Consider the following 26676-nt stretch of genomic DNA (forward strand, 5'->3'; position numbering starts at 1 on the left):
AAGGGAAGAAGAAAGGACCGTTTTGCACCTTCACCGTGACGAATGTGTCCTTTTTGCCGTACCGTTTGCCGTGCGAGTTCTTGACAACCCCCCTTCGCGGTACTCCAATTATTCCACCCTTTCGCCACTGAAAGCGGGAGATTAGCACGGCACGGGGTGACGTTCGGAACGAGTCTATTTAGCACGTCGCCCCTTAGGGAGTACTGATATTCCAAGCAAGCATTCTTCAAACCAACCCTTCGAATGATGAGTATCACTCGACTATGCAGCTTTTATCCTGCGCTCGAGTGATAAAATCTTTCATTGAACTGATTCACTGTTGGAGGGATCGCTTAGATGTTTCGACAACTTAGGCGTTCTATATTCTTCTATTCATCAACCCCAACTTCATGATTATCCGTACTTTTTAATACGTATTTTAGATACAATTTTATTTTCTGAAATACCGTCAAGGTAGTAAAAATCTCAATCATCTCTTTTTCCCTTAATGACAAATGAAAAAAAATAAATCTGAAATGATCTTGTTTGGGCATATGAAACTGCTTTTACTTTTAGAATTTCTTCTGTATGATTTTCCTTCCATATTGTTAACACTTGAATGTGTCAACTTTCTGATTTTGATTGTACTTGTTACTGAGATGAATAATATAACAAATATTTTATATCCCTTTGTTACACTTTTTAATTTCTAAATAAAATAACAAACGATTTTTTAACTTTTTGAATTCATGTAAAATTATCTGACAAGATCAGGACCAAACGCAAATCAAACTAAAAAGTATAAGCAGTCAAAAGTAATGAAACATTTAATCTTAAGAACTTGTGGTTTAAATTAACTTAGCTATTCAAAAGTGTCAACTTTCTGATTTTGATTGTACTTTTTACTGTGATGAGTAATAAACAAATATTTTACACACCTTCGTTACACTTTCTTATTTCTAATTTAAATAAAAAACGATTTTTTATCTTTTTAAATTCATGTAAAAATATTCTGATGAAATCAGGACCAAACGAAAATCCTAAAACTAAAAAAGTATAAGCAGTTAAAAGTAATGAAACATTTAATCTTAAGAACTTGTGGCTACCCAAAAAGCTACCAAGGACGTGGAAATTTATCAATAATCTATCTCTTGCGAGGTAACGTTTCCCTTAAGAGTGTATCAGTTGCGTGCAGTATTATTCGTGAACAGGAGGACCTCGAAAGGAGGAAAACGGCCTTTTTTTCGCAAAACCAGACGTCACCTAAACGGCACGTTAGGCGGAAGCTTTGCATGTCTTTAAATTTCCTTCCATTTACCGGCCCGGTTTTCCGGTTCCGCGCGTGCCGGAGATCATGCACGTGAAAATCTGATCCGGGTTGTGTGCGCACCGTGTTTTGGAGGGAGGGTAATGCACCGTTTCGCCCTAATCGCGCCTTCAACCGCCTCGCTTCGTACGACATTCGTCCTACCCGAAACGAACACAAATACGTGTTTGGGGCAGGGAAAGGGGCACCAAAGTTTCCACCAAGGTTCCGAGGCCTCGTGGCCAGAGTGTTTGCGAGAAAAATGGAAGACAACACGTCATAATTAGGTTCCGCAACTAATCGTGAGCGGGTGGCGGCGGGTTTGGGCAGCCCGGGGGGAAAAGAGCAAAGAGCAATGAAATACAACAAAGCAAACAGAGACAACGGGTAAGGGGGGGGAGTTCACCCACAGCAACTGATTCATTCGAGCAGGCGAAAGCATTCAAGCCGGCGGAGAAGAAAAGCGTGTGGAAAAACAAGAATGTAAAAAAAGACGAAACGCCAAGTGCTGATGTCTTACTCCGGGGTGGTGCGGAGGGGTGGCTAGCATAAAGGAGGGGCACAGTTTTCGTTGCTGAAACAAAGGCTCACAAAGTACACATACACACACACACACACACACATACATACATGCAGCGGACGCGATCGAAAGATGGGTTCGTTCGTTCGCTCGCTGGAACGTTCGCTCTATTTTTAATGACGTCAGCTGGGAAATTGGCACCGAGCCCGCTGGTGCGCTGCAATCTTGTGGGTGTGAGTGTGTGTGTGTGTGTGTGTGCATGAGATCATCACAACCGAGATGGGTTTGGTGAGGCTAGCTTAGCCTTGCCGAGACCATTTAGAGCTGGTCGTTTGCGTTTGCGTTTCGAATTCGAAGCATACGACACCGCTTGCAATCGACGGAAGCGTCAGGCAGACCAGAACCACCACAAGCGCAAGGGGCAAGTGTAGGAAAGAATGAACGAGCCAAGTGAACCATACGGGAAAGCGCCTGGGTGAAAATTGCAATAACGTACGTGCGTAACGACACAATGGTAATGTTAGCAAGGGGAAATATATCCGACCAACCGACACGGCCTTCGCTTCCACCGTCTTTCTTTGTTTTCGCTAGTTTATTTGATTTGTCCAGTCTGCTGCTCGTATTGCAAGTTTTCAAGTTTGTATTTAATTAAGTATGGGAAAAATATTTTTAACTATTGTACATAACATTTGACAAACTTTTCACACATGTCACATTAATGTATTCTCATACTTTCCTCTCTTACATGTTTGAATGTTCTTCTTGTCGCCTGCCATAACTTTGTTATTTAATCACATCGTCTTTTACTTTTGGTTTAAAACATTTATTGTTCCATTAACAGAAAAGAATTATTATTAGTTTGACAACTTTCAACACTCTTATTATTGCTTCTTTGGCCATTCCAAACAGTTGTTGAACATATTTTGAATTTATAGAATGATTAAGTTACCGATGTTCTATCTATCTCTCTTAACTTTTGTAATACTAAGTTTGTTTAAATGTTTATCATCACAATACCGTTGAATTGTGATTTTATCTGAGCAACAAATCTTGGCAAAAATTAACCAAAAGATCGCTCGCCGTAAAACGTTTAGCCGGTGTCGGTGGCGCGGTCGGTGGGTGGGGTTTTTCCAAGCGCCACAGAAAATACTGTGCGCATTGTGATCTTCGAACATTCCTTGTCCCCATTAACAGTAAATTCTTCGCCTCCCATGCTTCGCCCGTCTGTTGTTTTTTCTCCTGGTGTAGGGGTTATGGTTTGGAGACTTTGGCTTCTTTGGTGAGGTATGGGGGGGGGGGGGGAATTTTCCTGGACGCACGAGCGATATGCGAAGCTGCCCGAAACCGATGGGGAAAATTTATTTATTAAGCTGCATAACTGTCACGATTGGCAGCGTGGGCGTGGGAGGGGAAGAGGGGGGGGGGGGGAGTTGGCTCGAAAATCCACAACGCTGCTTTCACCATAACACTTCCCCCCCCCCCCCTATCCCCTTCCCCTTCTCTCCTTCCCCCGAATGCGATGCATTTTCTTGTCCGGGTAGATTATGTTTGCACCAGGCAAGTGTTTCGCCAGCCAGCTGTGGTGCATTGTGCCACTCGCTCACCCAGGATCGTTCAATGGACGATCCTCTCGCTCACTAACACCCACTTGCTTCCCCTCCCCGAACACCCCCTGTTCGCCGTTCCCTTGCGACCGAATTTCGGGCTTCCGATAAGCTTGTCCGGATATGAAGCAATGAAGAAAAACGAGCTAGGTGTAGAGATCAACATATAGAGAAAGAGAGAGAGATCAAGGGGGGGTTGTAGCGGACGGACGGGGTAGATATAATGCTTTGAAATGTTTTTGGGAGTGAAATTATACGTACGCGGAAGGGGGGTGGCGAACGAGCGAGGGCAATGGTAAAATTGCTTCAACCCCCATCCCAGCCGTTCCAACTACTCGCGGTAGAATTTTCCCGAAACGTGCGGGAAAAACGTACACAAATCCGGATGTTGATGCTCTCTCGCTCAGCTTCCCCGTGGCCGAGGGTCCTCAGCAGCGTGTACAAGTGCTCCGGCGCTCGGATGCAAGCAATGCGAATCCACATTTCTGATCTCAATCTTGCAATAAAATGTCACCCAATTGCCATCGAGGGACTCTGCCATCCCGTCGCTGACAATCCAAATGTGCTCCACTCGGTATGTGTGTCTACGTGTGTGTGTATTGTGGAAACGTTATTCGCACAGTAACCGAAATCGCACCGAGCGAGACACGGTAGCGCTCAGCTCCCCCGTGTGCCCAGCATCGATTTTATGCGGTTGTTTATTTGTCTTTAAAAGCGCCCGTACAATGTGTAGAACCTTGCCTCCCCGGTGCTATTATATCCCTTGTCCTCTCGCAACCGTCGTGCAGTTTTTAGTTCTTTGCCCCGCGCTACCGTTACAGCTCGGAAAAACAATCGAGCTCGCAAACTGCACGAGCACGCGGATGAAATGAGCAAACAGCATTAACCGAATAAATTGCTAGTCCACGCGCTAATTTCAATGCAACCCTTGAATATGTTACATTTTCCTCCCTAACCGCACTTCGCAGCACTATAACAAACGTAACCAATGCAGAATAAATGTTTACCGAACAACAACCACTAGCGGGAATGCAAAGTTTTAGTCTTCTGTCGAAGGATTTCAAGGGAATCAATTTGACTGCTCAAATGATTATCAAAACATGTTTGATTTTAATAAAACCTAGAAGGAGTGTTTTTTTTAAAAATCACTCGTATTTTAACTGTGCTGTTACACATTTTTATACATTTAATAAAGAACTAAATGTTGATGCCCTAACGGCTTTGACTTAATAGAATTTCCCCCCCAACAACAAATAAGATGTTGCAATAATTAACACACTGTATGGTTTGTTGTTTAGAGAATAGTAGGTATGGTTTGCTCCTAAACTGTTGGCAATTTCAATGTTTAACGTTTTTAACGTGTCCGAATGTTTTTTTACCGCTCTATTGAACAGTTTTGAACGATTGCAAGTATGTTTTGAAATTTTTTGAAATCCGCAAACGGTTACTTTTTAGTCTACTTGTTTTTTGCCTTTTCGCGTTTTTAATTGTTTTATGTACCACTTTATCCTTTCGCTTTTATGTACCATTTTATCGCCCTTTGAACCGAACTTTAATCCGTTTCAACATTCTTTCTTCATAAATTTAAAAATAATTCAACATTCTTATACATAAATTCAGAAAAAAATGTGCGCTCAAACGCTTATACATTGCGTCACATTTAAAAACTTATTTCATATTTTAAAGATAGTTGCAATCAATCGAAAATTGCGTTACGGTCAATATGACCGCTGTATGGATTCCAGTGTTAAATATATTCAACGATGAATGACATTTTAATAACTATTAGTAATAACACCAGTGAAACTATTTTACATTCATTATAAACTCTGTTTTAAAACAAAAACACTTCTTTCAAATACCAATATTTGTACGTTAATGCTGAAATGTTCTTATACAGCGTTATAGCATCGTATCAAACCAAATATGAAAGCACAAAAGAAGTTTTGTTCGCCCTCAAAGTGTCCTGTTTTTCTTTTTTCGATTGGAAAAGAGATCCATTTTAAATGAGTGCACACTTCATCGGACATCCTGTTGGAGGAAAATTCAGTGGAAGCATGTAGAAAAAGTTTTCCCGCCGCCTGCAGATCGCCACCTCGATTCCGATGGAGACGCCTGGTGCTTCATCCGCATTTAAATCATCAACCAACGATGGTGGGATGCGATGTCACGAATGGGACAACCTCTCGTCCACACGCAACGGCAAGTCATATGGACCACACACACACACACACACACACAAACAAACACACACACTCACCCCATCATTGAGGTCGTTAGAGCCGTCAGAGCGAATTAAAGGATTATGAACACGAACATTCACATTCCAGTCGTAATCTTTTTATTACACTGTCCCCTCGCGTTTCCCCCTCGTTTCATCACCCGTCGGTCTCCTGGAAAGGGCTTCGCCCGCCAGCACACCATGCTGCTTGACGGACAAGCGGAGGGGTGAACACGAACCGGGCGTTACCTTTGAGGTTGCGCCTTGTTTTTGCTTTTAACTTTTCGCTTTTCATCAACATCATACTTACAGCCATCATCGCCAGACCAACATCAGCACCAACGCCATGGCCTTTTGTCATTATTATCCATTCATTTGGTGATGATTTTTGCAACGAGATAGAGAGAGAGGGAAAGCGAAACACTCCGCTTCGTACGGCAAAGCAGGTTTTTTTTTCCTTTTGCTTTTGCTTTCAGCACGTTTGAAGTTCACTCGGGGCCGGTTGACGTCACATTTTTATTTACCTTTTGATGACTCTTTTCCCAATCAATAGCACGTGGGGGGGGGGGGGGGGGGGGTAGGGGTTTATTGTCTCTCGCTTCTTTTCGTCTCCCGTCCACCCTTCGTACGCATTCACTAGCGCACACATACAAACCAATCACGATTCGCAATATTGATTGCGTGTTCTGAACCGGAAACGGACATGTTTGGCCTTTCCGGCGCGCCACGCGTTGCTCCGATGAGGTGGAGGGCGGGGGGGGGGGGGGTTCGATGATGCTGCCACTCGTCCTCTCTTTGACCGCTTTGTTTTCTGCACGTCGGACAAGGAGAAGTCGCACGGCGAAACTTAAAAGCGCTTTATCAGTCACGCTCACACACACACACAAACGCATAAAAAAAACAGGGTGAACGGAATATCGAATGTGCATTGCACATGCTGCACACGTTGTTTCATGAAGATCAGTCGATCTAATCGATGGACGGCACGGAAAATACCGGTGAAACGGATGATAAAAAAAAAAATGGGAAGAGTGAAAATCGGTTCACTACAACGAAGTGGAAAACAGCACTCTTGCCACCCCCCCCCCCCCCCCTCCCTTCCTTTAGGGGTTGATCAAAAACACCCTTTTACCCTCTCGTCTATCTAATCAGCTTAATTCAGAAAAGTTATCACTACCAGCATCGTTCGACGTTCGTTGCCTTTCGCTTTGCTTGTTTCGCACCGGGTTTTCATCAAAGTTTAGTTTTTTTTTCTCCACTTCCGCGCTTTTTTTTTATTTACCTCTGTGTGCCGCTTTGCGGTGACCGTACGTAATTTGAATCGGTCCCAAAAGGGGGGGGGGGGGGGGCTCCAATGGATGTGTGGACAGGAGGGGTTAGTCTTTTATTCCCTACATTTGTATCGACATTCGTGCCTGCGGTGTTGACCTGTGGCACCAGGGGGGGGGAGGGGAGGGGAAAAGCATGTGGGAAAACATGCAAACACGGTCGTAAATGGATGACGCTGGGATCGATTGGAAATTGTTTTTTTTTGTTTTTCATCCTTGCGGTACACGAGCGGAGTCGGTTGAGGGAGATTTGCTGGACATCAAATAAACCGATAAGCCTTTCCTATCTTTCTAAAACGCACCGCGTTATGGCAGAGAAATGTTTTACATGTTCCAAGATTGTAAGTTGCTCGTTTTTCCGCCTAAAGCCACTCCGCTCCTTTATGTCATCACTGTTTTCCAGCAATTTTTATTTAGTACTACGTGAGTAGAAACATTTTAGCAACAACACTTAACATAAAATGTCTTTTGTACCTTAAAAGAAATCGAAACAAAAGAACAACAAATGTAAATATCTAGATCAGTAAAAAGAAGAGAAAAATTATTACAAACATCTGGATCACATTGTTTCATGGTTTCGCGAAAGATGTCGTAAAATAATCAATCGAGTAATCGAAACAGATTCTGGCCTTTCTCACGAGTGACCTTCCACCCAAAACAACCTCGATTACCTGTTCAGTTAGTGATATGACTGAACTTTCAGTTTTACACATCACTGCAAACAGCTTATGAAAGGTAAACAAAATTCAAACCAACTGTCAAATACATTCCCACCTTTTTTGGATGTTTCCATGGTATGTTTCGATATATTTTTTCACTGATCTTGGAAAATATATTGAAACGAAGTTCTATCATAAGAAAAATGACGGATAAACACTGTTCAATAAGCAATGTTGCAACACGACAATTTTCTTTGAAGTTTGACAAACGAAAAATTAAAAATCTCACCATGTTTTTATATGTGACAGCACTTTAAAAAAGGTCATGCATTCCTGCAACATCGGCAATTACACGAAAATGTGATGAATACTCTGTTTGTTTGAGAGCAATATACAATTACAGAGCAATATAATTAAATACAGAGTTTTTTTGTTTGTTTTGAAAGTAATCAAAAGCGACCGAAGAAACGTTCTCGGTTCTTACCGTTTTAATAAAGCACCGAAAATCGGAGGTTGTTTGAATTTTCAACAAACATAACGTGCATGAAAGTGTGTAAAACGCTAGTAAAATAGATGCCAAACCGTATATTAAAAGCTGCAGCTGACTAAACAAAGCTCATTGTTTTTTTTTCGTTCCAAACAACAAGCCTCAAATTGTGCGCTCCAATTCGACAACATTCGAACGGAGGGTAAAATATGCCTGCATCAATACACTTGCCAAGCAAACAAAGAACCGAAAGGCTCACATTTGCCGCGGAACGATATGATTTGTCATTTGTAATAGGTTTCCCGGGCGCAGGCGGGTTCGGGAAAAGCGAAACGCAGCCATCGGGGAGCGTTCATGTCAGCTGGAAAAACCCCTCGTTTGCCGTTTCGTTTCGCCGTGGCGTTTCCAGCGGTGTACCGAACCGAAAATAAAAAGAACAATGGCGGGAAAATAATGAAATTGGCAATGGTACCGTACAGCGTACACCCTACAACGCCAGGTTGTTTTTCCTTTTTCCTCCGCCTTCGTTCGGTAATTGCCTCCAGAGTGGATGCAACAATGTGCACTATTTGCAGTGATCATTCGCAACCGGAGCTCATGATAACTCAGCACAATGCATAAACAGTTGCAACCGTTTGTTCAGCGACCATCCCCTCCCCCCACTCACCGAACTTTCGCTGCGTGGAAAACCGGATCCTCCCCCCGGAACCGGGTGGGGTTAAAAAAAAGCAGAACGCCCGTGTTCGATATTACGTTGGACATTTGCATTCGTGATGCAAATGTTTGACTTTCATTTGCTAACCCGCCCCTCCTTCCCTTTCTCCATGCAAACAAATCCCTCGACGACTTCCCCCCGTTGAACTATCCCTTTTTCATACACCCATGCCCTTATTTGAACTGATTTTCCGGACCGAAATCGTCCCACGGGCGCACAAAAATAAACGTTCATCTACACCGGAATGAGGAAGTTCTGCGCTTAGTCAATCTCTTTTTCCTTCTCTCACTCTCTCTCTATCTCTCTCCCTGTTCTCGTTTTGCAGAATGGCACCGAACACTCGCGCTGCGCCTGACGAACATGAACGTCCCGGAGGTGGTCGACTATCGAGATACGGTAACGCTGTCCTGCAGCTACGATCTGGGCGCACACCAATTAAACTCCGTCAAATGGTACAAGGGCACTCAGGAGTTTTACAGGTAGGTACCAGGGGACGCCTCCACCTTCCCGCCGTTGCAATCAACGAGTACGGGCGAGGTAAAACCCGGACGTTCACTCGAACGTCGTCAGCCGACCCCAGCCATGCTGACTATGTTAAACCTTCAAAAAAAAAAAAAAAGAAAAAACCCCGTGGACCACCTGAACGCCACGTGGGTCTGGTGGAAAAGTATCAATTTGTGGAAAGCCGGCGGTAGATGGAACATCGAAATGAACGTCAGGTTGCAACCGAACCCGTGTGAGGACGGTGCGATAATTTGCGCACCTTTCCCTAGCTCCATCCCAGCTTGCTGGCGGAACCCGACCGATGTTGAAAGGGGGCTACGGAAAACATCCATCGACCGAACCGAAGGCCAGCTGCCATTCGGCAGGGGTTTCGAGGCCCCAAATATCCATTACATTTATTGCCCGCGTCTCAACCACGCCCGAGCCCCGCCCGATAATGAGCGCTAACGGTAACAAATCTGATCGAATCATACTGTTTTGCACTTGCTGGGCGGCCATCGCTCCACTCCATTTTTCCAACACATTCAAAGCTCCCGGTCCGAGGATTGATCCCTTTGGAAAGGAGTAACTTTGGTTGAAAGGTGGTCCCACTATGGGCCCAGAGAAAGAGAGAGAGCAAACAGAAAAAAAGCCAAGCTCCATTTGGGTTTCCGTCCAAGTAAACAGGTTTCCCAAGCAATGTTTTATTCAAAGTTCCAAAGTGTACACCGATGTCGAGTGGAGGGAGTACGAATTTAAAAGCAGAATTTCACTTTGTTGGAATTTGATGAAGTTTCACTCCTAGTTGTTAGCTATTCAAAACTATTCTAAACTAACTGAGGCGAACAAGTAAATAAAAACAGGGTGTCTCTCAGGAACATTGAGGGCACTAAAATCTAAAAATGAAACATGAAAAGGCTATAAAGTTGTGAAACACCTCAACTATCTTGAATAACAACAAAATATTTATTTCTTGGAAGCATTCATCACAAAATCAAACATTGATGACCCAGAAAATGGGAAAATACAGTTTCAATTGGAAAAAATTGTTTTTCAAAGTAAAAAAATTTCTTCAACGACTTTATACAATACAAACTAAACGATGTTACACTTTTGGTTGATAATCAAATCAAGGTAATCATGTATCTACTGAATCTAATTTGATTTAGACAAGTTTACAACATGTCGAGTGAAATCCGTATGGATTAGATGTAATAAACAAGTGTATAATGCTCTTCGTGGTGTATACAACAATTAAAATAATCAAAAACGACTGGAATTGAGATCCAAATGAGTCGTTAAAGAAATAAAAATTAATACAATCCAGGCTTGTTCTTAACATTTTATGAATAGTTCCGATACAAACATGCTAACTGGAATTATTAAAAACCAAAGAAAAGAGATAATAGAAGAGAGAGCAATATGAATATCGACGCAGTATCAGGACTACAAATACACCCGCCATAACCAAGACCTTCTCCGAAAGGAGCTTGCACACGATTGAACTCGTTAGTAGTTAGAGAAACAGATGCGTTCGGTTTTCACCTCGCCATGTCCATCGCATAGGTCATAGTGTTGGAGGTGGTGCGTATGTTCATTGCGTTTCGTCCGCTTCGCTCCACCCGCAGGTACGCGCCGATGCTGTTCCCGAAGGTCGTCACGTACCCGGTCGAGGGCATCGTCATCGCCATGGACCGGCCGACCATCTGCAACCAGTACCTCTGCTCGATCCGGCTGACGGAGCTGCAGCGGCGGTCGAGCGGCGAGTACCGGTGCGAAATATCGGGCGATGCGCCCGAGTTCAAGCTGGCGAACGGGACGCGCCATATGACGGTCGAGGCGCTGCCGCAGGAGGATCCCACCATCAGCGGGCTGAGCGCCAGCTACCTGCCGAACGAGCACATCGCGGCCAACTGCACCTCGGACCGCTCCAGTCTCGTCACGCGCCTCAGCTGGGCCATCAACGGGCGCACGGTAAGCCCACGAAGCGTTCACAATTAGCAGCCACACACACCCGAGGCGACCGGGGGTCGAATTCCACTTGGGAATAGTCCCTCCTCCACCAAAGGGGCCAGAAGGCCATTCCGATGTCAAGCGGAACGATCATCGCTCGCCATAACATTGTTGTAGCCGGTGTCGAATACTTTCGCCGCGTTCGATTGCCAGAGGACATCCATCGATTAGCGAATGGAATCGGAAAACTTTCACGCGAGCCAAATCAACGAGCCCGTGACGTTCCTGGAGTTTCGACCTAACTTCTTTACTTAAAATAGTTTTCCTCGAAGGTGGCGTAAAGTTTTGACAGATCAAAGCGAAACACACCGTGTATGGGAGATTGGGTTTTTCTTCAACAGAAGTCGTCGTTCTTTTTATCATTCATTCATTCGAATGGAAAGAAATAGAACTTTTTATTAACGCTTTTTAAACGATTACATTACTAACACCATTTTCGAGCCAAGATAAACATTGTTCAGCTGTATCCGTACACTGTACAACCGTAAGTAAACATTTGACGTTCAATCTAAGGTTAGTTCAAACGCTTAACACGTTCCGTACCAAGTGTTTTAGCACAATTTTTAGTACAATTTTTCAAATTACAATTTGTTCATAATATTTGTTAAACCGATTGTTTTCGAAGGCCAAGCAAAAACATAGCTTCCCAAAAATTTATATAAAATATTGCAATAATTTTTATGTTGCATTTACATTTATTTATGGGTCAAAAACTTATTTGTACTAAAACTGCTGTCACCCATATTTGGGTGACGCGGTACGGACCGTGTTAAATGAATATATTAATAAACATTTGACACCTCGAAGTTGTTGCGTTTACATGATATAGGGTTGACTTCATTTGCAAAGAACACTCCAATAAAAATGGACAAAATAAGTTGTTTTTATTTTTTTTTTATTTCGGGACGACATTTCTTCTTTATTTTCGTCAGGCCGTATCTTATGATATTCTGTAATATTCGTAAATCACTTAAATGAAATATTAAAACAAGCTCTTTGTGCTCAGCAGCTGACGTGCGCTGACATCGAGAGTATCAAATGTTTAGTTACGTTTGAACCATGCCCAGATAGGTATTAGCAATTTAGATGCATGTCAATTGTTTACTTACGGTTGAACAGTGTAATAGATGCAGCTGAATAGGCAAAGGTTACCTGGTCTCGAAAACGGTGTATTTCGTTACCAAACTAAAAACTTGAAGAGAAATGTACATTTTATTACCTTCTGATGCATAGTAATTAGCATCTGAGGATAGTGGTTAATACTACAGAAGAGTTATACTACAAAGTATAATTCGATGTTCAGTAAATTTGCAAACTGTTAAGTAAATTTTAAAACTAGAGTAAATTTGCAAATAAAACTTGCACATGTTGTTTTGATGTATATTGTTTTGTTTACTTCTGTAACATTGGATAATCCGGGCTCACTGTTACTAAACACCGACCCGGTACCGATTGCTATCCCTTAAAGGTCAGCAGTGTGTGGAGTAGTGTTCGATTCTCTACTGCTTGTTGTTTTATGTTGCACCAACCACAAATCGAGTCCGTAAGCCGTTGGGTTTTTACCTATTTGTCTCCACCGTTGCTGCTGATGGTTGCGGGTTTTTCCCTTCCCCCCCTCCTCCTACCTGGAGAGTTATGAGGGAGGGAGGGGGAATTGATTTGGTGAAGCGTGCGATTGGCAGAAAACCGCAAAATCCACCGTGGACACCAACGATGTTCGGTGGTAGCAACGTAGTAATAACGTGAGCTGACTGTATCGTATGGTTGTTTTTTTTCTTCTTTCTCCGTCCCCACTTTTCCATTTTCCTTTTCGGTTTCATCACCCGCACCCCCTCGCCAGGTCCCGATGGAGTACCTCCAGCAGCAGCAGGAGACGACGCTCGAGAGCGACGGGTTCGTCCTGCGCTACCGGACCCTGGAGATGCGCGTCCCTGTAGATAGGCTGGTGCAGCGCGAGCTGGACAACGTGATCCATATCAAATGCACCGCGACGCTGGACGCCGTGCCGCTTCCGGGGCGGGACGCGAAGGCTGTGATAGCGCTGCGCAGCCACCGGTCGTCGCTGTTCGGCTTCGGCGGCAACAGCCGGGCGGCGATGGCCGGCCACGTCCCCAGTGGCGGTAAGTTCACACCTGATTGCTGCCTTTCGACATACGGTCAGTCCCCGTCTCTCGTGGCGATGCGATTTTCCATTCTGCTGCGGGTTTTTTGTGTCGCTTTTCCCGTTGACCGTTTTTCTGATGACATACAATATTCTGGTAAAAGGAGCTACGTTCATTGGTGGATCAAAGTTTTCGAAAAGAACACTTCACTGTTTGCTTTACGATGGAAAACTAGGTTCATTATAATCATATGGTATTTATTTTCAAATCCTCTTACTCACGTAACGCTTATAAAAAGCCTAATTAGTTTAACACGTTGCGTACCAAGCGTTTTAGCACAATTTTTAGTACAATTTTTCTAAATACAATTTGTTTATAATATTTGTTAAACCGATTGTTTTCGAAGGGCAAGCAAAAACTTAGCTTCCCAAAATATTTGTATAAAATATTACAATAATTTTTATATTGCATTTTCATTTATTTATGGGTCAAACAATTTTTAGAACTAGAACTGCTGTCACCCTTATTTGGGTGACGCGGTACGGAACGTGTTAACACGTTTACTGCCAAGGATTTTCAGCAGACTTTCTTAGTACAACCTTTTTTAACACGTTGGCTGCCAAGCGTTTTGAGCACACTTTTTTAGAACGATCTTTTTTAATAAAATTTGCTTAAAACATTTATAAAACCAACGATTTTTGAAGGGTAAGCAAAAACCTAGCTTCTCAAAGAATTAACATAAAATATTACTACAATTTTTATGTTGCATTTTCATTTGAAACATTTTCATCAGTGTGAAATAAGATTGTACTAACTAAGTCAACGTGTTAACACGTTAACTGCCAAGCGTTTTTAGAACACATTTTTAGAACAATCTTTTTTAATATAATTTGTTCATAATATTTATTAAACCAACGATTTTTGAAGGCTAAGCAAAAACTTAGCTTCCCAAAAAATTGATATAAAATATAACTTTAATTTTTATGTTGCATTTTTATTTATTTATGGGTCAAAACCATTTTAGAACTGTGGTGACATGGCAGTCAACGTGTTAAGAGAGCTAATTTAAGAGATGCCAAGACAAAATGTCAAAGTAATTTGATAGGCGTTTTAAAACTACCGCAAAGAGGCTATCCATTTCAACAAATATTTCCCAAAGCCCCTTTTTCGATTGGCTTGGCTAAATCCCTCCTTTTGCATCGAAGGGAAACATATATTCAAAACCCTCGACCATTGTGATTGGAAACAATCTCGCTTCGAAGCGAACTCCGAAACATGCAACCGTTGCGCATTACGTAAGAGATAATCTAACGATGTGAGAGTGGCACAACAATGGGCCCGTAGGATAGCCAAGAGGCCTCCCGAGGATACTAATAGGAAAGGATTGGTTCAGCAAAAAAGATGGTTCAACAAAAAAAATGAAGAAAAAAAAGAAGGCTAAACAAACCCTTGCAGGCTGCAAACAATGAGAAAAAGTCTATTATGCTCCGAATGTGTAATGGAAACCGCATGCGGATGCGCACGGACCCCGGCCGGCCAAGTGGCCACCGCTTCAAGTTAATGCACTTCTTCTTAACTTGGGCAATCGGTCGAAACGTACCGTGTGTGTATGAATGTGTATTGTTAGCTCTTAAGAAAAGCCAACAAATCCAGCTTTCGTGGCTTTCCAGCATGCCATCGTTCGAGACCGGCTTTACGTGGTCAGGCCACTCGAGGACGTTCAATTGATGCCGGCCTCACCGGTGCACAGTGGCCACTGGGGGGTCACATTCAAAGGATAAAAGTCGCTGCTTAGAAAAATGCCCTCAGAAGTGCCCGAATGTGTATTTCCGCAGTTATTGACAAGTGTAGGAATTTGTTTACCAAATTGGTAACAAAAACACATCGTCAAAACAAAGCTCCGTCACTGTTGAAATTACTTCCTTTTAGAAACGTCACATGGACACGATGATATTTGTAAAACATTTTACTCTGGTCCATCCCAAACCAAACGTATGTGAAGTAAGGGATTATTCCATAATCGAGTCGAAAAACAAATCATTTCTAATTCCCCAATTTCTTAGAATCAGTAGTAGTAGAAAACACTCCTTTTTGGTAGGTTCTCACGATTATGGAATTTTATCTTATATACACAGCGATTTAGTATGTGACCTAGGTGTTCATTTAGACCGCAAGCTTAATTTAAGACAGCTTTTACAGATGCAATCGTTGCCAAAGCTGTTTGAACGTCAGGTTTGGTTCTCCGTGTTGTAAAAGATTTTGAGGAACCTTAGGCCCCGAGAGCCTTGTTTGAAATTTGATTCCGAGGAACCGTATTTGGAGATCACAATCCGCTCGTGCAACTAAAAAGGACCTATATTGATTTAAAAGACCCATTGGACTTACGATGTACGCACTCTCTCGAGAAATCTATCTCCTCTAAGGTATCACCGTTGGCCACGATTAATGTAATGAACTTAGGGCAAGCTTTTTGTAAGTGTAAAGATCCGGTTTTGTAGGCCAACTTGGCCAGATAACTTTAATGAACAATAAATAAATAAAATAACATCCACGATCGGTGCAATGGTCCCGGTGCCCACTGTGCGGCCGGTCGCTAGTGACGCTGGGCATACTTGCAGCAAAGGGCGTGCTGTCGGTAATTGATTCGACCGGAGCCGGGCAGACGATTGGAAATTTCAGGTTATGTGCGCTCAATCAGTAAAGTACAAGCCCGACGCTGCTTTCACTTATTATAGAAACAACCAAAGCTCCGCATCGAGCTCGGGGAGGTGAGAAGTCAAGCACGAAGGGGGGGGATTTTTGGTGCGGATTCCGAAGCTCCCCAACGATGGGATGTAAAGAAAAATAACGACCCTGGAACTGGACGACACAACAATAGCTGAAGACGAGCGAAAGGAAACGGTTCAGGTAGCTCCGACCGACATGTTGTGGTTCGTTCCCGAACTGAACCACAAACATCGGATGGAAAGGGCACGAGGGAAACGGACGTTGGTCACCCGTTGAGGGCCCCCCCACCGATCGAACGTGGGGAGAACCGCACCGTGCACTTCTGGGACTTGAGGATATTCACCGACGTTTCGAGGAGCAGAAAAGGAGTGAGAGCAAATTGGAAAGGCGCAAAATTTTCTGCAAAGAAAGCACAATTGCACTCGCTGGCTGGTTAGAGGTGGAACCACACGGGAAAGGTTTGGCGAACCGGGGAGGGCGGGAGGGAAGGTGTACCCTTCATCCAGTATACTTTTGATTTTATTCCGCTTCGCTTTCGGAATGCGATCGAGAACCCAGCAGAAGGCAGATGGTAAATGGGATTAATTCGAAACACCGCATCGAACCGACGGCACCTTGACGCTGGGTTGTAAACGGCGGTGGGGTTTCGTTTCGACTCCAGCCCGCTGCTGCTGTGTGGGCCTCCGTTTCCATCTCGCGTACTTTTTTCCTCCACCCGGGTACGGGATTCGGACCACTGTGAGTTGGAAACGGTTTCGAGTCTATTTCGAGAGATCAAAAACAATCGAAACAATAGACACGCCCGTCTGCGAGTACAACCGGAGCTGCAAAACGAGTGTGCCCCGGTCGACCAGCTCTCCGGTTCCAGGCGCATCTGCTTCTGCGATTCCGAGTTTGCTAGTTGAACCGAACGAAAATCGAACCAACGAGGGTTCTGAAGGAAGTAGCAACGAGGGGGGATGTACGAATCCCAAGCGGAAAAACAATAGGCACCGGCTAGGCAGACACTCGAGCACTGGCAGCCACTGGGTTCATTTCTTCATTCGAGTGGAGCGAACAGCTTCAAGACGGAGCTGCAACTGTCGGTTCATTGGCGGAGGGGAAAATGGCACAAATAATGCCTCCGATCCGGCCGGGGGATCGGGGTTTCGATTTTCAGCCCATCTGCCAGCCATTTCGATGCCTCACTCCTACTCCACCTTCCCTCCCCCCCCCCCCCCCGCACTAGCCAACACCGTATCAAAGCATTTTGCGTACTCAAATTTATATTGCCAGCTGCCTTTCGGTGCAACTCCAATCAAACTATCATATTTCTCCTCGTTCACTTCGGCCAAGATTGCACCGTAAGAAGATCCCTTTCATCATCCACACCCCCCGCCGCCTCCGTTCCCCGCGGCCCCCGACTCCGTCAACCATTCGGCGTGTCTATTTTCCTAATGTCCCGTACTGCGCCGGCACGGAAAATGGTGGCGCACGGTGCGGCCTACCGTTTCGAATTCGACGAAAATGCGATTTCTCTGGAAAATGGCCGACCTCTGTGAATTAATTCACGGCAAGCGACTGCCTGCACTTGAAGTAAATATATAACGCTGGGACAAAGTAAGATTATAACAGAAGAGATGTACAAAAATATTGATACATACAACCCTAAATGCGCAGTTCGTATTATTTAGAAAATCATAATACACAGAAACTGAAGAATGAAACACTGTTTCTCTGAATAATAACCAATTCCTTTACCGGGTTTCATTAAGTACTCCAACTTTCACATAGATTCCGGGGTTAAAAATGGAAAACGATTGAATGAAAATTAATAATTCACGGCAAGCGACTGCCTGTGAAGCAAATGTATGAAACCAGCACCAACTAAGATAATGACAAAAGAAATACAATAATATTACTAGATACAACCCTAAATTCACTATTTTTTTATTTAGAAAATTCAAAAACTGAAGGATGAAGCACTGTTTCTCTGAATAGTCACCAATTTCTCCACCGGGTTTTTAAAGGTACTCCAACTTTCACATAGATTCCGGGGTTAAAAATGGAAAACGAGTGAATGAAAATTAATAATTTACGTGAATTAATTCACGGCAAGCGACTGCCTGTGAAGTAAATGTATGAAACTATCAACAACTAAGGTTATGACAGAAGAAATACCCTAAATTCACTTTTTTTTTTATTTCAATTAAACGATCTATTCGCTTTCGTTGAAACAGAAACTGAAGAGTAAAGCACCATTTCTCTGAATAGTAATCATTTTCTCTACCGGGTTTTGTGGTTACTCCAACTTTTGCATAGATTGCGGGGTTGAAAAGGGAAAACGAGTAAATGAAAATTAATAACTTACGTGAATTAATTCACTGCATCAAACTAGAACCAACTAAAATTATGACAGAAGATATACGGTAAAATTGACAGATACAACCCTAAAGTTCTCAGTTTGTTTTATTACAGAAAATCAAAATCACGTCTTCAGTGAAACAGAAACTAAAGGATGAAGTTTTTCTGAATAATAATCAATTTCTCCTCCGGGATTTATTGGTTACTCCAACTTTTACAAGGATTCCAGGGTTAAAAATCGGAACATATGTCCATTGGTTGATTTAAATTTTTCAGCTTCTACCATCAACATTATTGTCCACAGCGACATCCGACTGCTGGCGCACTGTGCGAACATCAGCCGCACGGGATAGGTATCTAAGCAAGAGTCTCATCAGGAATATTTTGTGTGTGCGACTCGGTGTGTGTGTGTGTGTGTGTGTTTTTTTTCTTTCTCCTTTCTTTTGTTTCGGAGCGCTCAGTTTCCGATGGATAAAGTTTCCCAGGGGGGGAGGGGGGGGGGGTTTCATTTCGGCCTCTCGGTAATGGAAGGCTGCTGACGAGCACTCGACTCGAGGCCCGTACTTTGGGCGCCTTGCGGTAGGCCAACGAGTAGGCTCGGCTTAGCACTTTGGGGGTGAAAGTAGAGAAGAACAAAAAAGGAAATACGTGAGGGAAAGCAAAACAACGCAAAACAAATGCCCAAGAAAATGGGAAAACAAAAGTTCATCTCTATTCCGGGTCTATTGATCACACACACACACACACGCCGGAATGGTTGAAACGGAAACCCGACGCCTGTATTCGAGCAGGCCCTGATCCGCCTACTATCGGACCGGATGCTGCAAGTGGGCTGGATTTACAGAAATTGATATCGAAACCGTAGCACACTTCGATGCCGAACGCCATATTACATCCCGAGGATAGGATGCCTCCCCCTACACCCCCCCACCCCCATCGAACGCTTCGATGAATGTTTGTTTATCTGCACAGACGCATACTCCCCTTGCCGTGTGCCCGATTTCAAGCAAAGGTTCGGGTGATCAATCATGTGTTAACTTTTATATTAAAATTTACAGCCTGCCAGCCTTCCTACCCGATTGGAACTGCCTCAGGCCAACCATTACGGCCTCCCACTCGTTTTCGTTCCTTCTCTCTCGCTCTCGCCAACACTTGAAACTACAAAGGTTTGCCCCCCAAACCCGAACCTGGCTCATCTGGCGTATGACAGCTGCGGCTGGAAGATGAGTTGAGTTGATGAATTTGCGGAACCACTGTTTGTGATTTTTCTTTTTTTTGTTTCCATCCCGATTCCCCTCACCTCAAATGGCGATAAACCCATCCATCGATGACAACGTTGTGATGGTGTGGTTGGGGGAGAAAAAACTAAAGCTGTGCTGAAGAAACTATCGAGTCAATAATAGACTGATGAAACTTGCTGGTTCAATGGAAGTCTAATAAGCCTTATGAGCGGACTGATATTATTTGCCACTAATATTTTCACATTGAGACATGAATAACGAGAGAGATTGAATATATTTTATCTAATTAGAGTTTCGTAGGGTATCACCTTTATTCATAGATAATGTTCACCTTACGGCTTTAGTAGAATATCTTTTCCTTTGCCTTGTTTTGGTCTAATCTTTATTACATTACATTTATTACATTTATTAGATTTATTTATGTTCGCAAATTCATCATGCTTCTCCAATTCATTCATGCTTTCATGTTCTCAAATTCGCCAAAGGATTCAATCACTGGAGAGCAATTTCAAACGTATTGTGCGACCATTAAAAATCAAAATATAACATAATAGCTATTTAAAAATTATAAACAAGATCCTCTCTTAACAACACAATAGATTTGATTTTGTTACAAAATGTGTAACAAAATGAAATAAATATAAATGAGCAAAGTGTTAAACAGAGCTTTTTCCAATAGAAAATTATCATATCGCCTCGGTTGAGGGCTTGGATGCAGTAATGAACAGCATGATTCGGATAGTAAGGGAAATGTTTTTACTTGCCTAAATTGCTTAGGTCAATATGGAAATTTTTTAAAGTTAAATATTGAACAACATGCAAACAGTGGCAAAGTAAATTACATATTACATCATATTGTTGATGCCTAATTTCTTCCTAAGATAAGAGTTTAGAAAACCAAATCAAATTTTCATTGACGAACTGAAACATGAAACAACTGGAATGGATAATTAATGCTTAAGCTTATGTTGAACTATTAGTCGTTTATTCCAGAATAGAGTGATGATTTAATTAACTTTCAAATTACTTCAACTTTGCATTTCTGTCGTGTTTTCAGCGTGTTGCATTTGTTTTCCAATATAGTTCTTTTCTTTTCTTTCTGTGCAGAACATGTTTCCGTTTTAGTTCTTTCATACACACACTCGTTTTGGAGTTCAATTGTCACGGACCCTTGTTCCTTAGCCGCCCTCACACACATAGCGGAATGGAGACTATTTTCAGTATATTGCAGCTCGTAAAAAGGTAGCGAATAAAACGGGACAAAATAAGAGCGAAACAAATCTGCCCACGGCCTCGGCGGGCTCGGTGCGTAATTACGCCCTGCGTGGAGACGGCCTTGGAAGTTTCCACCTCCCGTCGGAGGAGGGGGTGAGGGGGAAACAAAAATAAACTTTGACTGTTTCGGGTGTGCGCGGGAAGCCCATTACCCCGGGGACTAACGTCTGAGCCGTTATCGAAGTGAATAATAATCGATCCTGCCGTGACGATAACAAGCGCGAGGTGGAGGACAAAAGGTGGCGCCGGGGGGGGGGAGGAGAGGGAGAGGAAAATCCAAAGGATCAACTGCAAACGCCCGGCCATATAAACTGGATGCGAAGCAGTTTTCGTACTTTTCGTACTCGCTATATATCTCTGCCTGCCTTCCGTACCAGCCGCATCTCGGGCGGGTTTTCGCCCGGGTTGACATCATTCTTGGGGCCCACCCCAACCCCTCCCCCCCCACCCAGTCGCCATTAACGTCCTAGGGAAAATGGAAATAAAATCGTATATTTTATTAGTAAGTAATAAAGTCAAGTCGCTCCCGGTTGACTTTCGATCGAGTGTCAGAAAACTTTTGATCTTTCCATCCACACAAATCCTTCCTTTATTGTTTCCTCCACCCGCGCGCGACGGTGCTCCCTTCCCTTCTCTAACCCACACAACTGCACCGTACACAAGTTTGTAACCGTGCTGCCTTGCAGCCTTGAACGGCGAGTATCGTCGGCGTAAGAGATGTGATTGATCCTTGTGGAATTACATTACGATGGGAAGGGGGAGGGCGTTACGGTGGGGTTCGCAACATAAACTTCTCGCGGTTCAGAACGAGTGGCATGAGAAGAGAGGGAGGGAGGGAGGGAGAGAGAGAGCGAAGGGGGATGGACCCAAACCGAACGAACGGAACGCCATCAATTTACAGCATCATGAGAACGGGCTAACATTACCATAAATCCGCTCTCTATGTTTGTTCTTACGAATTTGATTTTTTGTTTTGCTTTGTTGTACCACCGAAGAGTTTTCTCGGGCATCTCGGAGATGGAGAAACGAAGCAGCGGAAGCGGAAAAGAGATCGGAAAGGAATCGGCCACGAAGTGTGGGCAAATAAAAACACCAAAGCACCGACCGAGCAGGCCGTCGTTGCGGATTGGCGAATGAATGTTTGAAGAAGTGTCGGACGATGGGAAAAAAAAACTACAGTGGGAAGGAGATATCACTCCAAACTGAGAAGGTGGAAAAGAACGGGCCAAAATCGGCAGAACGCAAGCAGTCGAATGAGTTATTGGAACCTCTGCCCGAGGCCAAGAGAATAGGAGCATATGCAGTGAGGCTTATTTAAAATTTATAATATCGATGCGGCACACAAATGGTGATGGAACGAGAGAAGTGAGGCTGAATACTTCACCAATGTTCCATCGAGCCCACTATGGTACTTTAAGACGAAACAGGCGAGGGCAATCGGTTGGGTGCATCTTTCCTTTCCTTATCCCTTTATACTGCGACAAAATCAACAATTGCTAACCGCAAAATCTTGATATATAATCATGAGAAAATGTGATATAAAGTGAGCAAAGAAGAAAGCTTACTTCAAAATAAAAGAACAAAGCAAGGTCTGTGCAAGGTCCTGTCAACAGTGCCGTTTCTTGAGCGAGCGCCTTGGTTTAAGAACTAAAGTCATACGTAAATTTAAATTTCAACAAATAGTGTATTTTTTGTCCATTTCATTTTTATAGTACAGCTAAAACATAGCGACTTAAATGTAAAACACTTTTTTGATATGAAACATTTGAGGAAAATTTGAATCACATTTTAAAATAAAGAGATCGAAAGATCAATTTATAGAGCAATATAACAAATATCAGTTGGGAATTGTTTTGCAAACAATCAAAGCAAAAGTAAGCAACCCCCGATACAAAAATATAGAATTGAGAAAGGAAAGAAACATGTGAACGATTTCGAAGTAACTCTGTCGACTAATATAAAATACCACGAAAAGAAACGCCAAGTAAACAAAACACCATTGCAACAAACACGACGGTTCCATCCTCGGTACGATGCACCGATTGCATTTACAAATGTAATCCTCTTGCGTTTTTACGGTCAATTGAATGGCTGCAACCGGCGTCTGGTTGTACGATAACGAGCGCTTTTCCGCTTGGAAGGCGATGGCAGAGCGGTCCTTGTGTGGAGATGAAACAACAGCGATGCCGACCGGAGGGCCGAAGAAGAATGGAGGGGTTTTCTGTTGTGCTGTGAGGATACCTTCGATGCAAAGGTGGTATAAATTAAATGTTAACACTACAAAATCGGTGGATTTTTATACGGTATTTAAAGGAAAAGCTTTCCCCGGCAGTGTTGAAGTTAGAAGCCCACAAAGCGATACCAAATCGACAAAAACAAAACAACAAGGCACACTATTCCGCATCTAAATCCAGGTAAATAACTCCTCCGCCCCTTTCTCACCCCCGCAGGCGATAAAAGCTACGGCAGGGAACAATCTCTGAGGCCCGTAAAAGAGGGATAACGCGCCAAAAGCGCCCGGGGATTACTGGGGGGGGGGGCGGGGGGGGCGACAATAAGCGCGCTAGTTTATCGGGCCGGTTTACGGGCGGGTTAAGGAAAAACCCCGGTCGGCACAATATTGCACCGTGCGGAGGGAGGGAGGAGGTTTTGAAGATTTTCCCGCCCGCTGCATGCCAACGTCTAGGAAAGAGCCTCCTGTGGTAAAGGGGAGGGTGTGCTGCGAGGAAGGAGAGTGTTTTGTGGGGAAAAAAACTTTGGCTGGATATTTTTCCCTCATCGTTGCTAGGTTGTTGGGTTTTTTTTTATACTTTTATTTTTCCGCTGGATTCATCTTACGTCGGAGCAACGGATTCTTGACGCAATCCCTACTCCAACGCTTGGCGAAGAGGGAGGGGAGGAAAAGGGTGTTCAGTAGGGTGAGGAGGGTGGTTAGAAAATGCTGAAAATGATTTGCAGCGTACCATGAAACACACGTTTAACAGCAGTTTCCTTTCCCATCTTCCTTTCGGTAAGCGACATTCAATAAAGAGGATGGAAAAGACAGGTGCGGGAGGGGTGGGGGCGGGAGCCAAAAAACCAAACAAATAAAGCTGACTTCCACCCAAAGCGGGGGGGGTGGGGGGGGGGGGGAAACCCGGCACTCGGTTGGGAATCGCAGCCCTTGCGACTTTTTCTGCCTCGTTTCGCTTGGATGTTGACGCACAGTGGTGCAAATTGAAGGAGAAATATTACCTGCAGCACACACACACACACACACACATTTCCTTACCGACTGCAAGCGAAAGCGGGGAAAAATAAACAGAGACAAAAAGTGGAACGCATGCGAGGTTCGCCGTTCGTCGAAAACTCCGGGGTAGCAAAGGATCAAAGTGAAGGTGAAAGTAAATAAAATTCGCACTGAATTATGTATCACGCCATGCAAGCGCAGGTGCACGATCATTTGCAAAGGCACCGTCGTGATGGTAGGTGGGAGAGGGGAGGGGTTGGTGCGGAGGCGGGTTCAGGGTTAAGGGTGAAACGTAAATTGAAATTGGATTATTTCCACGCCGGTGCCTTTCGTGTGCGTTTTTGACGAATTATTGCCGAGCTGACTGTAACTCCACAAGGGTTGCGTTGGGGTAGAAGGGAACGGGCACGAGGGTGGGTTGGTGGAATCAATGGGATTACACATACCGGTCTTACTTACGCCCACCCCCGGCTCCCGCCCACCTCGTGAACCTCGTGAAGAACCATTGAATTTACGCCATCGTTGCTGCTATTTATGTCTCATCATTTCCACAAAACCCTAAGTGCCCTTTGCGCTCGATGGACTCGGAAGTGGGAGGGTGAAAAGAAGACGAGGATAGGCGCTTGGAATCATCATTACTGCCATTCCCCGCCCACACCGGCCCGGCCCCCGGGATCTGACTGGGGTGCTTAAGTGTTTGTAATTAAATTTACTCCTCTAATAACCGTAATGTGCGCCGCTTTCGAAACCCGCTCTCCACATCACTAAAACCCAAATATACGTGAGCTTGCGAAGAGTCGGCATCAAACAGCGATCACGGTTCATTACAGCTAGGGCTGCGGTTCACTTACGATAGCATCGGTTTGGCGGACAGTTCCTAACATTGATCCTGTGCGATTATTGGTGTGACGCTTCGTGAATCTTTCGCTTGGGGGTATGATTTATGAATCTTTCCACTGGCTCGTAAATCATTGAAGCATGATGGTGGCTTCAGATATCATTTTATAGCTAGATGTTTTCATTTCATTTCACTTTTCATTCGTTCTTTAACCTAGAGGAAAGTCAATTATTAGTTATTTGCTATTTGCTTATTTATTGGGTCCTTCGGGGATTATTTCTCTACATGAACACTTATGGACCATGCAAAACGAGCACGCAAAGGGTCACGAAAATTGGCTTGGGACATGTTGAAGTTAAACAGGTTTGAATTCTCATTGAATTCGATGAACTATCACAGATTAAAGATTTTATTTCACTTATTTAGCAATGAACGGGTGCAACTTGTATGGCATCAGGTTGTACAAGCTCATATTGCATGCAAGAATGCTATGCAACCTGTTGCCTCGTGCTAGATTAGGAAAATAATCCTAACCAACAGGCACGATTCTCTATGCTCTCGATTTGAAGTAACTAGCCACTAACTAGCCACGAATGATTAATATTATCACTCTGTCCACAATAATAAAATATGAACAAAGTAATCACGTGCATTTACTTTAGACAAAAACTACCAAACAGTTTTCCTCCTTAACTTTGCATTGATTATTATAGCAATCAACTCGAGTTGGGAAAGTGTAAAGATGCTTGGATTACTCAAATACTTTTCATGTTGAAATTGATACTGGGCCCTGGCCTTATGAAAAACGTTCAAATAACAAGGCAAACAACAGCAAAACTAAAAGCAAAATGCTCGACAGCGGGTAACTAACAAGGTTCTTCAAGTAATTTAGTAGAAAAAAAGCAAAACAAAGTAAAACACAAAAAGAAAAGATGGTAAATTTCCTTCACATTGGCTTTTCGTGCCTTGAAACACATACAAAACAGAAAAACATGTAAAACACGGTCACAAACAAAACTAAAATATTGCTAAGATGCACAAACCAACCGGAATGTAATCAAGAGCTTACTCCGTTGGGCAATACTTAGAAACCGAAGGAGATTTGCCTTTTTGAAGAACCTTTGCCTTCTTGTCAAAATGAGTTTCATTCAAACAAATTTTCAGTTCAAATTTAAACACCAAAAATTGTTTACGTCGTTCTGCCAATTGGTTCAACGTAGTAACCACTTGTTTGTTTTCTTTCCCCCGATTGGTTACAGCCCAGCCGCTGATGCTCTTCGCGTCGATCGCCATCGCTAGCCTGCGGTGGTACAGTGGGCAGGATATGCGTCTTCTGCTGGACACACGACCCTGAACGACACGCCAAAAAAAAAACAAAGCAGTAACTATTGGTTTCCGGATGTAACGAATACGACATGGCCAGCGCTGGCGAAGACAACTCCGGCCGACCTTGGCGCAGAAATAAGGACGACAAGGAAGCCATCACAACCAAGCGGAAATCAAACCCATCGGTAATGCTTTGATTCGAACCGGGGAGGGGAGAAAAGTGGGGTGAGTTTTCACAACACACATGCAAGAGAGAAGCTCACCCGGGATCGGCAGTGAT

The 26676-nt window shown here is 43.6% G+C and overlaps 1 protein-coding gene across 1 annotated transcript in view; it reads left to right on the forward strand.

Moving 5' to 3' along the window:
* LOC131291276 (uncharacterized) overlaps positions 1 to 26424 on the forward strand; it is a 51833-nt gene extending 25409 nt beyond the window's left edge. The window contains exons 2-6 of the mRNA XM_058320465.1: positions 9145 to 9298; positions 10931 to 11276; positions 13156 to 13422; positions 18764 to 18803; positions 26330 to 26424. Of these exons, the coding sequence (XP_058176448.1) occupies positions 9145 to 9298; positions 10931 to 11276; positions 13156 to 13422; positions 18764 to 18803; positions 26330 to 26424 (902 nt within the window). The remainder of the gene's footprint in view (positions 1 to 9144; positions 9299 to 10930; positions 11277 to 13155; positions 13423 to 18763; positions 18804 to 26329) is intronic.
* Positions 26425 to 26676: the final 252 nt, after the last annotated feature.

This window comes from Anopheles ziemanni, chromosome X, assembly GCF_943734765.1.
Source record: "Anopheles ziemanni chromosome X, idAnoZiCoDA_A2_x.2, whole genome shotgun sequence".
Taxonomy (NCBI): Eukaryota; Metazoa; Arthropoda; class Insecta; order Diptera; family Culicidae; genus Anopheles; species Anopheles ziemanni.